The sequence below is a fragment of the Vanessa tameamea genome, chromosome 19, assembly GCF_037043105.1.
Source record: "Vanessa tameamea isolate UH-Manoa-2023 chromosome 19, ilVanTame1 primary haplotype, whole genome shotgun sequence".
Taxonomy (NCBI): Eukaryota; Metazoa; Arthropoda; class Insecta; order Lepidoptera; family Nymphalidae; genus Vanessa; species Vanessa tameamea.
Genome location: NC_087327.1, coordinates 9,113,406 through 9,130,111, shown reverse-complemented (window position 1 = coordinate 9,130,111; position 16,706 = coordinate 9,113,406). Strand labels below are relative to the sequence as shown.

Sequence of the window (16,706 nt, the reverse complement as noted above, 5' to 3'; positions counted from 1 at the left end):
TAGAATAGATATATATTTATATTAATATGAAACACCAAAAATCCCTTCATTTGAGCATACAATGTTCGCTTCAATCCATTGGGTTATTGCGTTTGCTTACCTTGTAATCGAAATGCAATCAAAAAAATCGCTACAAACTCCCTAAGATTACCTCGATATTGTTCGTTCGAGATCGAAGCAGATATAACCGATGTATCGTCTTCGTCCTGATGACGGATTTCTCAGCAGATAGTTGGACATTTTGACAAATCGACGTCCCCTTTTTCAAGTTTAATTCTCTCGGGGCCATGTTCCGATATTTATCTGTGTTTTATGGTAGTCCCATACAATGACCGTCTCGGGAATGGATGAATTGTCTTTCGTTATGAAATATTTTTTGTAATCTGTTAAAAGTCGATCGTAATCGTTTATGTTATCTGTATTATATCTCATTGAGAATAATGTTTTGGGATGCTTTCATTGGATATGGAAATAAACGCTACGTGACTTTCTTGTATTAAATTACCTATTAGTTTTTTTTTTATTTATATATTCCACTACTGGGCCACGGTCTCATCCCTAGAGAGTGATTGAAACTATAAAATAAACTGTCTATTAAATGAAATAGTTTTACTATTTTTATTATTAAAATTAATATGTTAAAGTTGTAACTTTGACTAGCTTGTGATTGTATATTTAAACCCTTATCTGAGATAGTATAATTTTTTTTGTAACTAATTATATCAATATTTTTATATTATGTTAAAATTATGTATCATGAAGTTATAGAAATCCGTAATTTAATGATCATATTATAATTTCAAGGAACACAAAATATATACATAAACATAACAAAATCAGCCTGTAAATTTCCCACTGCTGGGCTAAGGCCTCCTCTCCCGTTGAGGAGAAGGTATGGAGCATATTCCACTACGCTGCTCCAATGCGGGTTGGTGGAATACACATGTGGCAGAATTTCGTTTTAAATTAGACACATGCAGGTTTCCTCACGATGTTTTCCTTCACCGCCGAGCACGAGATGAATTATAAGCACATAAAAATTCAGTGGTGCCTGCCTGGGTTTGAACCCGAAATCATCGGTTAAGATGCACGCGTTCTAATCACTGGGCCATCTCGGCTCAAAATATATAATTTTAACCAAATATATGCAATCACTTTTAAAAATACTCACGTAACTAATACATTTAAGAACTATGTATGAAAACGTTTTATAGATACTTAGAGCAATATAAGGACATTATAGTCACATTTATTACATGCTCGGACACCGTCGTAATATATCCCTGAGTAAGTATTGAGTAAGTGACTACATGTATTCTGTCTAGTAAGTTGGATACAGTCCGAAGATATATACCCGATTGATCTTACATTGTTTAACGTGTACATGAGACATTGAGAGTTACAAAGTACAAGTATTTAAATCTTGAAGCATTTTGAACTCTACATCTATAATTTTAAGAGCTGGTTTACTTTGAACGATCAATAGAATTCCTTTAGAGTATGCTCAGCTTAACCTAGCATCGTGTAGTGTGTGTCATCTTTAGCAATAAAGTCTCTGAAGGTAATGATACTCGTATCGCAAATTTCAACAATATAAAAAAGTGTTGTCTCTAAAAAATATAATAACAACGGACAAGTATTTTTTCCAATAAAACCTTATTGCTTGAAAGTATGACGTAAGACACAAGATAGATACATTTAAAATTGTGGATAGTATAGTCATAAACTCTTAAACCAACAGTAGGACATTCAATGGCTTGGGCTTAGACCATACGCGTTACAGTCGGTAGACTAAACCCAAACGAATATACATTTACTTGTAATATTTACTTATATGCTGTTTTTATTTTTGTTTTAATTTTAATTGTAAATATATATTTTTTTTGTGTATTAGCTTTAAGTGGATACTTGATTGATTTGTGTTTTATGTTATTTTTGTTTTATATTACAGTGTTTTTAAAATTGTTTGTATCCCAAATAAATAAATAAATAAATATTATAGATGCGAAAGTAACTCTGGCTGTCCGTTGCTCTTTCACGGCCAAACCACTTAACCGAATTTGGTAATATTTGGTATAAAGTAAGCTTTAACTCCAAGGAATGATATAGGCTATATTAATCTTCAATAAATCTTTCTTTGTCTTGTGTAACACAAATGATTCATGCTTATTGTATAACTATAGTGTAACGCCTCCATCTTTACCGATGATTGTGTTCAAACCAAGGCCCAGTTCTGCCACATGGAGCATTGGAACACCTGGTGAAATTAGATACAAACCTTATCCTCAATGGGAGAGGAGGTCTTAGCTCAGCTGTGGGACGTTTAGATGCTAACTTTAAGTATTTGTTTTAATATGTAATTTCTTGTTATTTCATTCTATTACATCTTTATCCAACAAACCTTATATACCAGTGTGGCAGAGTAAGCTCTAATTAATTGTAGTTGTAGTAGTTGTAGTTGTAGTAGTAGTAAATTAATAGATTCATAACTAATATCAGATCTTCGTGGACCCCTAGAGAGTATAACATAAAACATAATACATAATCAGCCTGTAAATTTCCCACTGCTGGGCTAAGGCCTCCTCTCCCGTTGAGGAGAAGGTATGGAGCATATTCCACCACGCTGCTCCAATGCGGGTTGGTGGAATACACGTGTGGCAGAATTTCGTTGAAATTAGACACATGCAGGTTTCCTCACGATGTTTTCCTTCACCGCCGAGCACGAGATGAATTATAAACACAAATTAAGCATATGAAAATTCAGTGGTGCCTGCCTGGGTTTGAACCCGAAATCATCAGTTAAGATGCACGCGTTCTAACCACTGGGCCATCTCGGCTCTTCTCACCCTAGAGAGTGTTATATGCGAATGCTATTGTTTCCAACCGTCTCATAATCTCAACTATACATGCATACATACACCAATCCATCGTTAATACCTACCAATCTAAATATCGTTGCGGTAGGATTAGGAAAATCATCGATTACTATTTATAATTTTAAATGTAATTTATTTTCTATCGAACATTTTTCACCTTTAGAAAGTTTAGTATCTTAGTAATGTACATTATGTACTTTCTCTAGTGGTGGTGGTTACATCTGGGCACCACCCACTCACTAGTTATTCAGACAGTAAAACTATGGTTATGTTCAGTTTAGAATAGTGAGTCTACCAGTGTAATTATATTATGGTATAGTGTTATATTCTCTGGTCTGTGATGCATTTGCGGTAAAACTACTTAAACTTACTTACTTAACTGCTAAGGTGATTTAGTTACTATTGGTTTATTTAACTTTTTCAATCTGATCGCAGTTCCTTAAGTGAATAATGTCTTAAGTCAGGTAATTTGGATATTTCTGTTATCATTCAAAATAAATGTAATAGCTTACAAAAGAAGAACATCTTGGAACTCATATTAATGGCCCCAGCCCTAATTCGATGGTTCCGTAGTCTCGTATATAATAATATTATTTCCTCGCACCCTAATTGCATTGAATGAACGTTTTTATTGCCAAAACCATTAACCCACCCCAAAAATTTCACACAATATGCACATATTGATCAACAATGCTCTGTATGAGACGAATTTGAATTATATTGCAACTAGTTTCCGCCCGCGTTCCACGTGTGTCAGAGTGGGCAAGGGGGGGGGTTAAGATATTAAGTCCTTTACAATATCCCTGAATATTTTGAACAATTGATATGCGAGTTTGAATTTAAAAATGGAAGTGATATTTTAGCGTATCATATGAATCGTTTTTGTGACATTTCAATTTATAGTTCAGTGTAACCAGTTCCATTATTTCGTTTTGTTAACATTGACGTCGTTGTAGGGGATTTTCTTCCGAGAACGGGGAGCCTACGTGAAAGTTGAGAATAGACGTTCCTTCTATATACGTACCTGTTTAGACTTATATCGTCTAGGGAAGGCGCTATAAAGAGGGTTGAGTGTATGATGACTGTTATCATTTCCTATACTAGCCGTCCACAGTTGTTAATATAGAAAACTTGTTATAGATTATATTCTCGAACTACATCTATTAAGGAGCTAAAGTAAATAAAAACTGTATAATTGAAACATAACTGAAAGGTCTTATGTTACCGCTATTATCAAATGTAATGTGACTTTATTCGTACATAACTGGTTTATTGTTGATAACTGTGACGTTTAAAACACGCCATTGCTTAATGTTGTTAACGTTGAAGTCACTCGTTTAATTTAAATACGTGATAACTAAATTGTAGTTGTAACCTAATGTTTGTTAAATAGTTTGTAAATTGGCATGAACTTAAAACACGTTATTTTGCAAAACTTAAATTTAAGAAAGCAATAATTCAAATGAGTTGAGAACAAATAAATTGAAAAAAAACTCACACATATAAACACACTCAACCTGGTACATAGACACGCACACATTTGTTCTAATATAACAGTTCTATGTGTAATTAAAAAAAATTACTATTCGTCACCGTCTTAATATTAAGTCTTTTTGTATCAGTTAATGTGTCCCATATCTGTAAAGAATAAAGCAAAATTCTCACAACTAGCGGACACGTCTAGACATTTTCCTGTGAATCATAATTCAACTTCGAGAATATAATTACGATCAGTAAGAGCCTTGATTTTTTTCATTAAAAGCGATATAATTGTTTTGTATGTTGAACATTAGTGACTATAATGTCGAAATATGGATTGGCTTTTGAAGATAAGTTACTTTGGTATCGATGCTTGTTGACTTCCACGCAGGAGACATAGCATACATATATAATTGTATTTAACTAACATGACTGTATTTTTAGATGTTGAAAAAGAGTAACTACTGAGTTTCTTGCCGGTTCTTCTCGGTAAAATCTACATTCCGAACCGGGGGTAGCTTTACTTTAAATAGCTTGTTAAATGACGATTCAAAAGTGCTTATGAAAGCCTACTTGAATAAAGTATATTTTGATTTTTTTTTTATTTGGTGAGTAATGTAACTTGTTCGCGTGAAACGAATCAGACTTAAAAATGATTGACCTCTGTTATAATATGTACACGACGTTTTGCTTAAGGGTAGAATTGTTCAAGGAGTTATTCAATAATAACTCAACAAAAGAAGGAGGAAGAAGAAGTTCGGTTAGCTTCTTCGCATGATGCATAGGAAAAGAATTTATTGTACTTAATTACACTTGACTAAATAGTATTGCGATCTTTATTAAAAGTATGCTAAATACTAGATTTAAAAAATTAAACATGACATTAATCAGAGAAAGTAGAATATGTAGCATGCGTACTGATAAACTGTACTATGTGGCATATGTGGAGTTATCATGTCTCAGGGTGTTTATAATTCATCTCAAGTTCTGCGGCGTAAGTAAACCTCATGGAAGGTCGTGAGGATACCTGCGTCGTCGGCGTTGAGTCGGGTATAATTTTGCCAGATTCACCGACCAATTTTGGGCAGCTTGTGTATGTCCATAAGAAAAGATGTCAAGATTGACAATTAGCAGCTGTTACGTTTATTTCACTGCGAATTCTTAGACAATTGAATATTATTTCTGTTGGTCTTAATAAAGAGTATTAAATATTTAACATATTATGTTCTCATAAACAGCGTTGAGATTTTGTAATATCTAGTCTATTCCAACCACGAGAGGATAAAAGATCAATGAATAACATTTGAAATCAAATTGAGGTGACATTATTGGTCGAGAGCTTGAATAATCTATGACATTCATTATGGACTTGAGAAAAAAAATGCCGTTTCGATCGTTGATGAAACTGTTATCGGAACTTTAGAAGTAAAATTTAAGTGGATATAAGTAGTAAAGCAGAATAGTGTTGTGTTTTAAATAATGATATATTAATCAAGATTTGTTAGTTGCGCAATATATCTTCTATTAGCAAATCGCATGGAATACTTAAATCTAATGTTTGTTTATCGGCATTCCTTCTACGATTGGAATTGACAATAGATACCATAGTTATTACTCCAATAGGTATTTAAAAAAAAAATCACATTTGCTTCTTATGACATTGTATTTTCGTTTTTTAACATGACGTTCAATGAATAAATCCTCGCCGCTTACATTTGTCGTATAATATCGTCCATTCAAAGGTTAAAAGAAGAGATTGCTGTTTTAGCAATAAGCGCCTCTCATAACATTTTCTTCGATATCAAAACAGAAATAAAATTACCTTTGCATAGTTTAGTTAAGTAGATAACGAACATTATACAGATAGCGCATTGATTTTGGAATAACTATTTACCGTTTAATGGGTTGATATGATATGAAACAATATTGAGCCTTAATAATAGTTAATTAAACCTTAAAATTGCATAAAGTTAAAAATGAAAAATTTATGATTGCAAATCGTAAATTCTATAATTTTCGGGATCATTAGTTTTGTCAATCGTCTGGAATTCCCTTTATACCTCGATATCACCTTTGTGTCTAATAAAGCAATTTAAAACACGAACCCGACATTTTTTTCAATAACGACCCCTTTTTCTAGAGACAAAAAACCAGCTTAAACTCCCAAGGGTGAAAAAATACATGGGGCTTATAATGACCGTTTCTCCCCTTGTAACATGCGTGACGCCAGCTATGAAGATATTAATACCGTATACACCTATTCTTACAGTTTTTATATAAAAACTTGCGGTATCCATAATTACAAAATGGCGGGCATCCAACATGGCGGACTAAAGAAACGAAATATAGAACCTGTTTTTACAATTTTGTTGGAACTAAATTGTTTTCGATTAACATTCGAAGCTAACAAAACATTCGAAATTCAAATTGAAAGTGAAAATTAAAATTGTTGTTTGAAAACATAAAGTGGTTTTAATTCTTACAACTTAACGACTCATTAGTATTTACTCATTTTTATTAACACAAACTTGATGTTATAATCTCTAGTAAAACTTGTAATATCTTTGACCTAAATAAAAAATAAAATGGCAGCAATAATAAAATGATACGATCTTTTAAATTGTATTATCATAAAATATGATTCGGAGTAATTGAAATTGTATATTACGTATGCTTTGGCAGACGTAAGCAATGATCGCCAAAATCCACAAGCGCCGAGCGAAAAGTAAGCACATTTGGCAAGGATCGACGATTCTTTACTTACAAGACAAATTAGCTGCACGCTGTCCAAAACTCATTATGGCACTTGCGATATATATTCACGCTATTGTCATCTTTCAACGGTGGCATGAATGCCTATATTGCTCTGCGAGTTATGATAAATGGCAGATACAATTGTGTTGTACGTATCACGTTCTGTCGATTCGTTGGATCGCTTCCAAGGATTTACGAATTGAATTATACTCGTCCATTGATACACTATTTTGCTTTGATTAATTTTCATTTGTTTTGTCAACGTTAACTATGCGAATTAATGTGTCGAGTTCAAATTCATTATCAACTGTAATGTTTATCTAGTACGCTGTTGGACCTGTACCAAACGCTGATTCGATGTTTTTAGATCACGAAAGAATACAATGAAATGTTTGAACCTTTAATTTTATTTATTTGTTTAAACAACTTTTTGGCCGTTTACCAAACTATTAGATTTGCTGTTGTGTAATGTTTGCTAAACTTTTTTATTTCAGTTCAATCTTTAGTAATATTTTTGATGTTATAACATCTGCTATGCATTCACGGGTTCGGTTGAATAAATTATGTAATTTTATACAAAAATAACTTGAACGTTGAAATATCAAAGATAAGAAGAAATACTTATCCACCGTTCAGAGGTATACCAAGTCGTAAGTCAGTAAGACTCTTAGTGCCAATTGAGACATATCTCAACATCAACGAGAAAGAAAGAGATATTTCTGTAGATGCGAAAAATCTAGCAAATATTCCAGTATTGTATACTTTAAATATTAATACATTTCATTTTCCTTACAGAAGATAGACGCATACAATCATAGCGGTCCATCGCTTCAAACGTCAGCGGTGATCGCTCTCTGCTCGATCGTGCTCATCGTGGGTGTGCTTATAGGCGCCATACTTGTTTGGAAGTAAGTGGGCTAAGAACTTGATTTAAAATAACAGCTATTACCTTAGGGCGAATGAGGATGGAGGAAAACATGTTACGAGAAAATTATTACTTGAATTTAGTTGAAGATGTCTTATGGAAAAATAATTTGCAAATGCATATGTTAATTGAAATTGAAATAATAATGGAAAAGTTTTATTTGTGTAAATCATAATGGCTACGAATGCAGGCTGTACTGTAACATCGAGACCATTTAATGTCTGGCAGGTTAAGATAATAGCCGTGAATGTGTTATCATATACTTATTGAATTTAATTTTGAATTTGAAATTGTTTTTAACGTCAAATTTATTTCATTTTGAAATAAAGTAACTGCACAGCTTAAACGGTAAGATTAAAAAGTCAAAAGTAAATTTTAATGTTAATTACTCGACTATTTCTCTTTTTAAAAAATAGGAACACAAATGGGACATTTGGTGGTAAGTCGTACCACCGCTCATTGACATTGGCACTCTAAAAAATACTAACGGGAACTAAAATGCTATATCCCTTGTGTCTATAGTTACACGGGCTCAGAAACCTTTCAAACCGTAACACAACAATACTAATTATAGCCGTTTGACAGTAGAATATTTGATGAGTGGCTGATCTAATCAGAAGGGTCTGGACAAAGCCCTAGCACTAACTAAATCTCTAGACATACATAGATATGCCAATTAAATATATTAACTAGACACCGTTAACACCTTATAAAATTTATTGAACAAAAGTTAGACACTTTTAATGTACCGACAATCCAAATCTCAACATATAATTGTCACTTGTCATGAAATCTTCCGAGAAAAGGAGCAAAACAATATTTTCACGAATTAGCGCCTTCGAATCCCGCGAAGACAGGCGTGGATGTGACAGTTTAATCGTCGTTAAAGCCGTCGTCACATATGTCTGGAGCAATGGCCCGAAAGTTGATTAGAATTGCTGTCACCTATTCGAGATTTAATCCCGACCTTAAACAGATGACAGTGCAAGTAAAGAGATGTCTCGGATTTAATTGTTCGTGAAGTTAATGCGTACGTTCTTCTGATGTTTGAACATTTGAAAATTTGTATTATTCATACGATTACGTGGAATTTAGACTTGATATACAATTGGTAGGAGCTGTGATGGTTCAGGAATTAGAATACGAGGATCATAACGTGATTTTCCGTAGTTATTTTGTTTTTTTTTTTTGGAACCAACTTCTTTTGTTCAGCTTACAGAATGAACTGGCAGATATTGTCACTTAAAGGAAAAGCGTTATGCTCCAGACGAGGACAGACGACTTTCCCTCTCTTTCTTTTCTATACTTATTAAAACCATTTTTTTTTTCTTATGGTTTTAATTCACACGGGATTTTAATAACGATTTTATTTCATGACGATTATTCTCATATGTTGTTGATTTTTTCATTGTGTTTATTATTTAATACGTAATATACAGCAAAAGCAACTTTGTTCCAACCAGAGATCCCACAACTACTCTCCTTTTTTTTAATTTCGTATTTTGTGGTGTTGGGAACCTAAGTGTATCTTATGTGTCAAAATCCTGCCTTTTTTTTGGAATTTTAGCAATGGGGTGAAAACAAACTCTCAAATCTTCTTTTGAATATAAAAAGAGTCTTTTCTCACCAGAACAACTTGTGTCTACAAAATCATTTTCAAGTGCGGAGTAATCCTTTTGGTCACAGTATTAGGATTTATTATTCAACTATTATCTATAATTCGATACTAAAATTATAAAGTAATCCTGTGTGTCTGTCTATCTATCTGTCGGTCTGTCTGGTGCTCTTTCACGATCAAACTACACAACCGATTTTGATGAAATTTGGTAGAAATGGAGATTAAACACCAATGAAGAATCTTACCTGACGACCGACCCCTAAACCGCGAACAAACTCACGGGCGGCAATTAGTTTGAAATAACAGTCGTAGAAAGTTACTTTTCTTAATCACGACAAAGTTACTTAATTAGTATATCATTAACTTTATTTCACTTTCTCTTTCCGGTACTTTTATCTTGTAACTTAAACCCGATTTATACACACAATTTTATAACGTCGATGTACGGACAGATAGACGTCGTCGGATATATAACGTAACTTAACGAGGTCTAAATTATAATACGATATTGCCATAATATTTTTTTTAATTAGACATGAATTGAGAGGATCCGGGACACAGATTAGTGTCATTATTAAACTGAAGTAAGTAAGGAAACCCGTGTGCAGAAGTCTGTACATATAAAATTATTATAAATTCGAGAGGATAATGACTTTAGAGAACAAAATTATTTACTGGTAAAAAAAAATCTATACGTTATTTAAAGTAGATTCCTCAGTTGGCAGCGTTCTGGCACTGTCGGTTGCCATTGCATGTAGATCTGTCGCATTAGCATAAAATAATATTTTGAAGGAACACATTTCAACTTGCATGCAAAATCAAGCGCCCGGGAAATAGAAAATATTGAATCTTCATTACCCGGAAATAGAACCGAAGAGATCGCTCTATCATAACGCGTTCTAAAATTGTTTGTTATATACAATGTTCAGTACTTCATTCAATAACATTAGTTCGAAACAAAAGACTACAGTTAACGTAATTAATAAGATACACAAGCAACTTTTCATATATAACATCCAGGTATCATTATATTTTGTAATAAAGTGCTCTATTATTTTATTTATTTTAATAGTCGAAAACAGAATATACTTATTTAAGTATCCTTTATCTAGCACATTCGTAATTTTACAGGATTATATTGAGCACTAGCAGTCGCCAGTGTGTCATCAGGTGTTAGGTATTTAAAAATCAAACTCACTTCATACCAAATTGAATTAAAATCGGTTAACTGGAAAACAAAACAGATAAGACTACTAAGCCGCCGGTTCGGAATGCATATTCTACCGGGAAGTACCCACTGATCAGATATTCTACCACCAAACACCAGTACTCAGTATTGTTGTGTTCCGGTTTGAAGGGTGAGTGTGACAGTGTAACTACAGGCACGATGGGGATAACATTTTAGTTCCCAGGGTTGTTGGCGCATTGGCGTTGTAAGGAATGGTAAATATTTCTTACAGCATCATTGTCTATGGGCGGTGGTATATGATAAAAAAAATAAAAACCAGTAAGTTACTCTCAATTCAAATAAATTTAAGTACATTGTTAACGATCTTCTCGTAACACACATTTTGTACGTGTATAACCATACACGAATCCCTTAATAGTCACTAAACGTAAACAACAAAAATTAAGTTTGTTGAACGAGAACATCCCTTAGGCTTCCTACAAAATTAAGACAAAAATATTTGTAATTAAAATTTAAATAAAACTATAATTAATCAATTTTTAAATTTAATTGTGTGTTATTAATAATAATAATTTTTAGTATCAAGGTTGGTGGCGCATTGGTGATGTAAGGAATGGTAAATATTTCTTACAGCATCATTGTCTATGGGCGGTGGTGACTACTTACCATCTGGTGGCCCATTGGCTCGTCCGCCTACCGATATCATAAAAAAAAAGAGAAAGCGTATAAATAGGCTTACATCAATTACACTATTTGGTATTTGATGACGTATGATGTAATCTCTTAAACAAATTAGATCTCAATGATAATATTTAAATAGAGAACAAAAAAAGGAATATTTAATATTCGAACCATTACAATAACGGTTATATAAAATTAAATTTGTCGTATAAACAACTTAACGGCGTGGACGGCCTTAGAATAATAAACTATTTTAAAACAATATGGCAACACACCGCACGGGTTTACTATTCATAAATCATCGAAATGTCAATATGTGTTTAACGAGAATATATCTGGATGGCTTCCTGTGAGTTTTATTTATTATAGAAGATACAACCATCTAAAAATGTACGGTTGTTTATCTTACTTTTTAACTTAATATTATAAACGCGAAACTGAATTGGTGTCGCTTGCATTTCTTTATTACGATCATTATGAAATTTTGAACAAAAATTGTTAGGTTATCGAAAAATATAGCATATCCAACATCTAACCCCCCTTACAAGAGGGTGAAACCGCGGGCAGAAACTAGTGTTTGATAATCTATCGTCTTTAAATTTATGTGACATAATTTTTCAATGTTGTATAAGATACGATTAATTAAACAATGCTGCGTCTTCTTCTTTCAAACGACACATCGATAATGACAGAAAGAGATAAATAAATTTTTAACTAACGCCCGCTAAACGAAACATACAATTAAGGCAATTATTGTTTAAATATATTAAAATTTAACACAACACATGTTAACAAATTCACAACTTCCTTCGGGGAATATTCCCAGCGTTAAAATCGATGCGTGACGAATTATGCCAAAATTATACCGCGCGATTCCTTCCTCGTGATTGGATGTAACCGTGACGGTCGACCAATAAACGTAGAGGGCGTGACACTCTTGCGCATTCTAGCTTTGCAATGTTCGAATATTCAACGTTCCATTATTTGAGTTGTGTTAATATTGTCTATGGCTGGTATATTACCTCTATACAACTGTTATCTAAGCAATCATATAAGTTTACTGCCTTATCTAAAAATCGTTTTGTTAAAATCAGTATTGGTAGCTTTTGGTATTTATAAGTGCAAATAAATCCTTTTTAAATATTTAAATTTCAATAATTTAAGCATTAAGTCGAGAAATTAATAACATACCCTTCAAATCGTATAGCAGCTTTCATTGCTACTATTCCGAACTTAACATTTATCAAAGATCTAACAACCGAACCCCTCAACGGTATAACTCTCGACTATTCTCAGAAAACCCGCACAAACTCGAGACCCCTCAACACCGGGGGCCCAAACAATAGACTATTTACAGGGTCGCTTTGTCTTAACTTTGAGAGGCTGAGCACTCTAAATAACCCAACCGAGAAAGACTGCAGTAAAACCATTTTCTACTTTTGTATTTTTTTTTAATTTTTTGCAAAGGAGACTTTTAAACTGCCAGAAATTGAGGTTTATAAATTTAATCTTCCGATTCAGTCAGATTTCCTTTTCAATTTCGGTAACGCTAATAGCGTGTTGAATGAATGCTTTATGCAAGACTGGAAAAGCCTTCAATGGTATCCATATAAATGTTGAATCATAAGTTTTATATCATTAATAAATAATTAATGACTATCTGATTTTAAATAACATTTCACATTATAAAAAATCCAAGAAGAAATTTATTATTTTGGGTCATAATATTAAAGGTTCCTAATTCGAAATTTACAGCAATAAACTATTTTGTTCGTTAGTCATTCTGTCAAAAGATATAAGTAGCTAGCTCCATATAAAGAAACTAATAAAAATCAGTATTTTATCTCATTGATTCAACGCTATCTATAAGATCACGTACACGTAGGATAACGTCTTTATTAAGTTCCATTGTTTCTTCTCATTATGGCAAACCAATTGTGTAAGCTCAACTATCCGTAAAATCTTTGCTACTAATTTAATCTTTATGTCTATCAGCTTAAGAACTGCAATTCCGTGTGTAATTGTATGTAGCTATATCTAGATCTTCGTACAGTACATCATTCATTGTAAAATTGTTATTGAATTTTAATTCTTGTTTCATTTATTTAAAGTCGTATTTCGAATGTATTTATATTATATAAAGGGAATCGTTGATTTCAGAACGCAACGGCTTATTATCGGCAATCTGCATACAATCACATATTTGCATGATATCTCAATTCGTTCTTGTGGTCTGATTTGAATAGCTATGGTAAATTTTACGCATGGCGAGTCCAGGACACATTTCTACATATTATAATGAAAACCATTGTTTTAGACATAATGCTTATTAAATATGGTTATACTGATATTGCTTTTGGAAAATTTAGATCATTATAAAATAGCAAAGAATTCAAAGTTCTCGTGATAATTACTTGTATTGACTGAAATTCATCTATAATTAATGAAATAACCTTGACTGTACTTCACTCTTGAAGTATCCTCCAACAAAAATAGATATAAATTAAATAAAACATCAACAATACTGTCATGCTAATTATTTATTATAATTAGTAACCTGAAAAATCATAATTCAAACCATACTGATTAAATTGTAATGTGAGTTTTAATTACTAGCCCATCAGAGCTTAATTAACCCAAATAACTCGCTTATATTTATGTGTGACCACTGTTTCAATAACGAAATTAATATTTTTAGCTTCATCAATACACGGTGCTAATTAATATGTTGGTCATATTATATTTGTTTTTTCCATGAATGAAAGTTGGAGTGGTCCAGAGGTTAAAATACCTGTCTTTTAACAGATTGTGGGTATCATCACTGAATTTCATGTGCTTAATTTGTGGTATACTGTAATGAGTTATGAATCATCGCGTGTTCGACGAAGTAAAATCTGCCAAATGTACTAGAGCATCTGAATAAGCTCCAGACTTTCTCCTTAAAATAGAATTCAAATCTTAACCCAACAGTAGAATATTTACAGGCTGCAAACTTTATACCAAATGTTAAGAAGATATAGTTTATTCGGTAGATTTATATTTTAAGGACTGATAATGTTCGATATAAAAAGTAATTTGTAGTAAGTAATGAATAATATATAGGTTACATTAAAAACAAAACCTTCATTGCTTCAGTGAGAATCTAAATCAGTTCTTAATATACCCCAGTCTCCATTGAAAGACCATAGTAAAACAAAGTCCATAACATAACAGTAGATCATTCCTATATTAGTAGTAGTTTTGATTATTTTTTATTTCCATCGCAGAAGTTGATGTTTGTAACAAACAAAACTCCCTCTAGACCATGTTAAACAATACAGAACTGAATAAACTCCCATTTCCAGGTACCAGACTCCAAAATTTTAGTCATAATTATTGTTACAAAGCATTCCGTTAAAAGCCTTTCGCAAACTTCATGATTAAGTGTGACATCCTCGAGCCATAAATTACAAGATATAACCCACTTATCTACGCGTCTATTCAGAATATTACGTAATGACATAACACTATTCGGTCCTAAATTTAATCTGTCATCAGATAAGATGTGACAGCGTTCAAGATTGTTCCATTGTTCACGATGAGGCATTAGGTTTTAGCGGGATTTCGACCGTTTTGACAACCAAAAAGCTGATTGCAATTTTCTTACAATGAAATTATGTTAAAGAACTTACAAAGTTTTATATAATTCGGTAGAAACAAAAATTCGTAGTCAACGATTAAATTTGAACAATAAACAGTTTGAGTTGAGGCTATTAAGCGTCTAGATAATTGTGGTGACTTACATACAAAAACCAAAATCTAAATGGTGTCCTAACTACTGAACAATAGTCAAGAATTGGTTGCCCTTATCGCGTAGGTAATCCAATAATTTCTACAGAATGGGCAATGTTATTTTATACTGTAACAGTTGTTGGACTAATACAGATTTTGTAGCCGATACGCTAAAATGAATGCCATGACTGTCAATATAAATACTAGAACAAAACAACGTACAAACATTCGCAGGCAATTTTCACAAGTATAAGTTGGCAACTTCTATTAACTTCGATATGCCAACTCGGTACTAACTTTTCAGACAGAAACTTCTGGATAATGGACCCGTCGATGTTCACACTATCCATTGCGTTCGAGTTTCCAAGTTAAAAATATGCAACTCGTGAAGTTTTCGATAAAATCGACAAACTTTTATTCGATTAAGTTGAAAAATTGGACGTAAATGTGCCCAAAAGTTGGACTATTTCGTACATTAGCGAATTAAAAATTCGATAAAAAATGCATTATTTTCGTCAACGGTTTACGAAAACGACGAAATGTTGGAAGCATTCGAGCAGAGATTTAATACAAAGGCGGAATTAATGATATTAAATTGCTTTTATCTTTAAAAATCTAATTCAATATTACAGTACACTAATGAATGCTTGGTAAACAGCGTATGCTATTTGCATCAACGTCAATTGCACTCTATCCAAGTATATATATAACAGAACTAAACATACTACGAGTGAATTTCCTAGAATTGTTATCTTTGTATTGTAAATGGGGTATAAACTGTGCGATGACACGAGACACGTCACTTAGTGTTAGCCTAACCTAGATTCTAGGTAGTAAACTATCATGTGCAGAAAATGCATGAAAGCATTGTTGTCGTGATATGTTTGTTTAACATATCTTGTATTTACTTATCTGCGAGTATCATGTTTAAAAATGGCGTTATTAAATGGAAAGCTTAACGATTTTTGAACATCCGATTAGTTTTATCATCCACAGATTATTTTATTGTTTATATAATATATAGATATACTGGTAAATCGGCCTTAGTTCAAGATTGCAAGTTCATGATGTAGAAAAAGTTCATTTTTCTATGTTGTCTTGGGTCTGGGTGTTTGTGGTACCGTCGTTACTTCTGATTTTACATAACACAAGTGCTTTAGCTACTTAAATTGGGATCAGAATAATACATGTGATGTTGTCCAATATTTATTTATTATTATTATTTATTTATCATATACCCGGACAAGCACCATCTCGTGCTTGGCGGTGAAGTCTTTGTGAGGAAAGCTGTATGTATTGGTTGAAATTCTGTAACATTCGCTGTAGTTGTATTAATTCCAATTCCAAAAGAGAGTCGACCTTAGCCAACAGTGAAACATACAGTTACTTATCATTTCCGATGTCTATATATCT

At 32.7% G+C, this 16,706-nt stretch overlaps 1 protein-coding gene across 2 annotated transcripts in view; it reads left to right on the top strand.

Annotated features, from left to right (window-relative positions):
• The window catches only part of LOC113399430 (uncharacterized), a 174,056-nt gene that overhangs the window by 143,419 nt on the left and 13,931 nt on the right, over positions 1-16,706 (top strand). For both annotated transcript variants that reach the window (XM_026638570.2, XM_026638567.2), the window contains one exon: positions 7,905-8,017. In XM_026638570.2, coding sequence (XP_026494355.2) covers positions 7,905-8,017 — 113 coding nt within the window. The remainder of the gene's footprint in view (positions 1-7,904; positions 8,018-16,706) is intronic.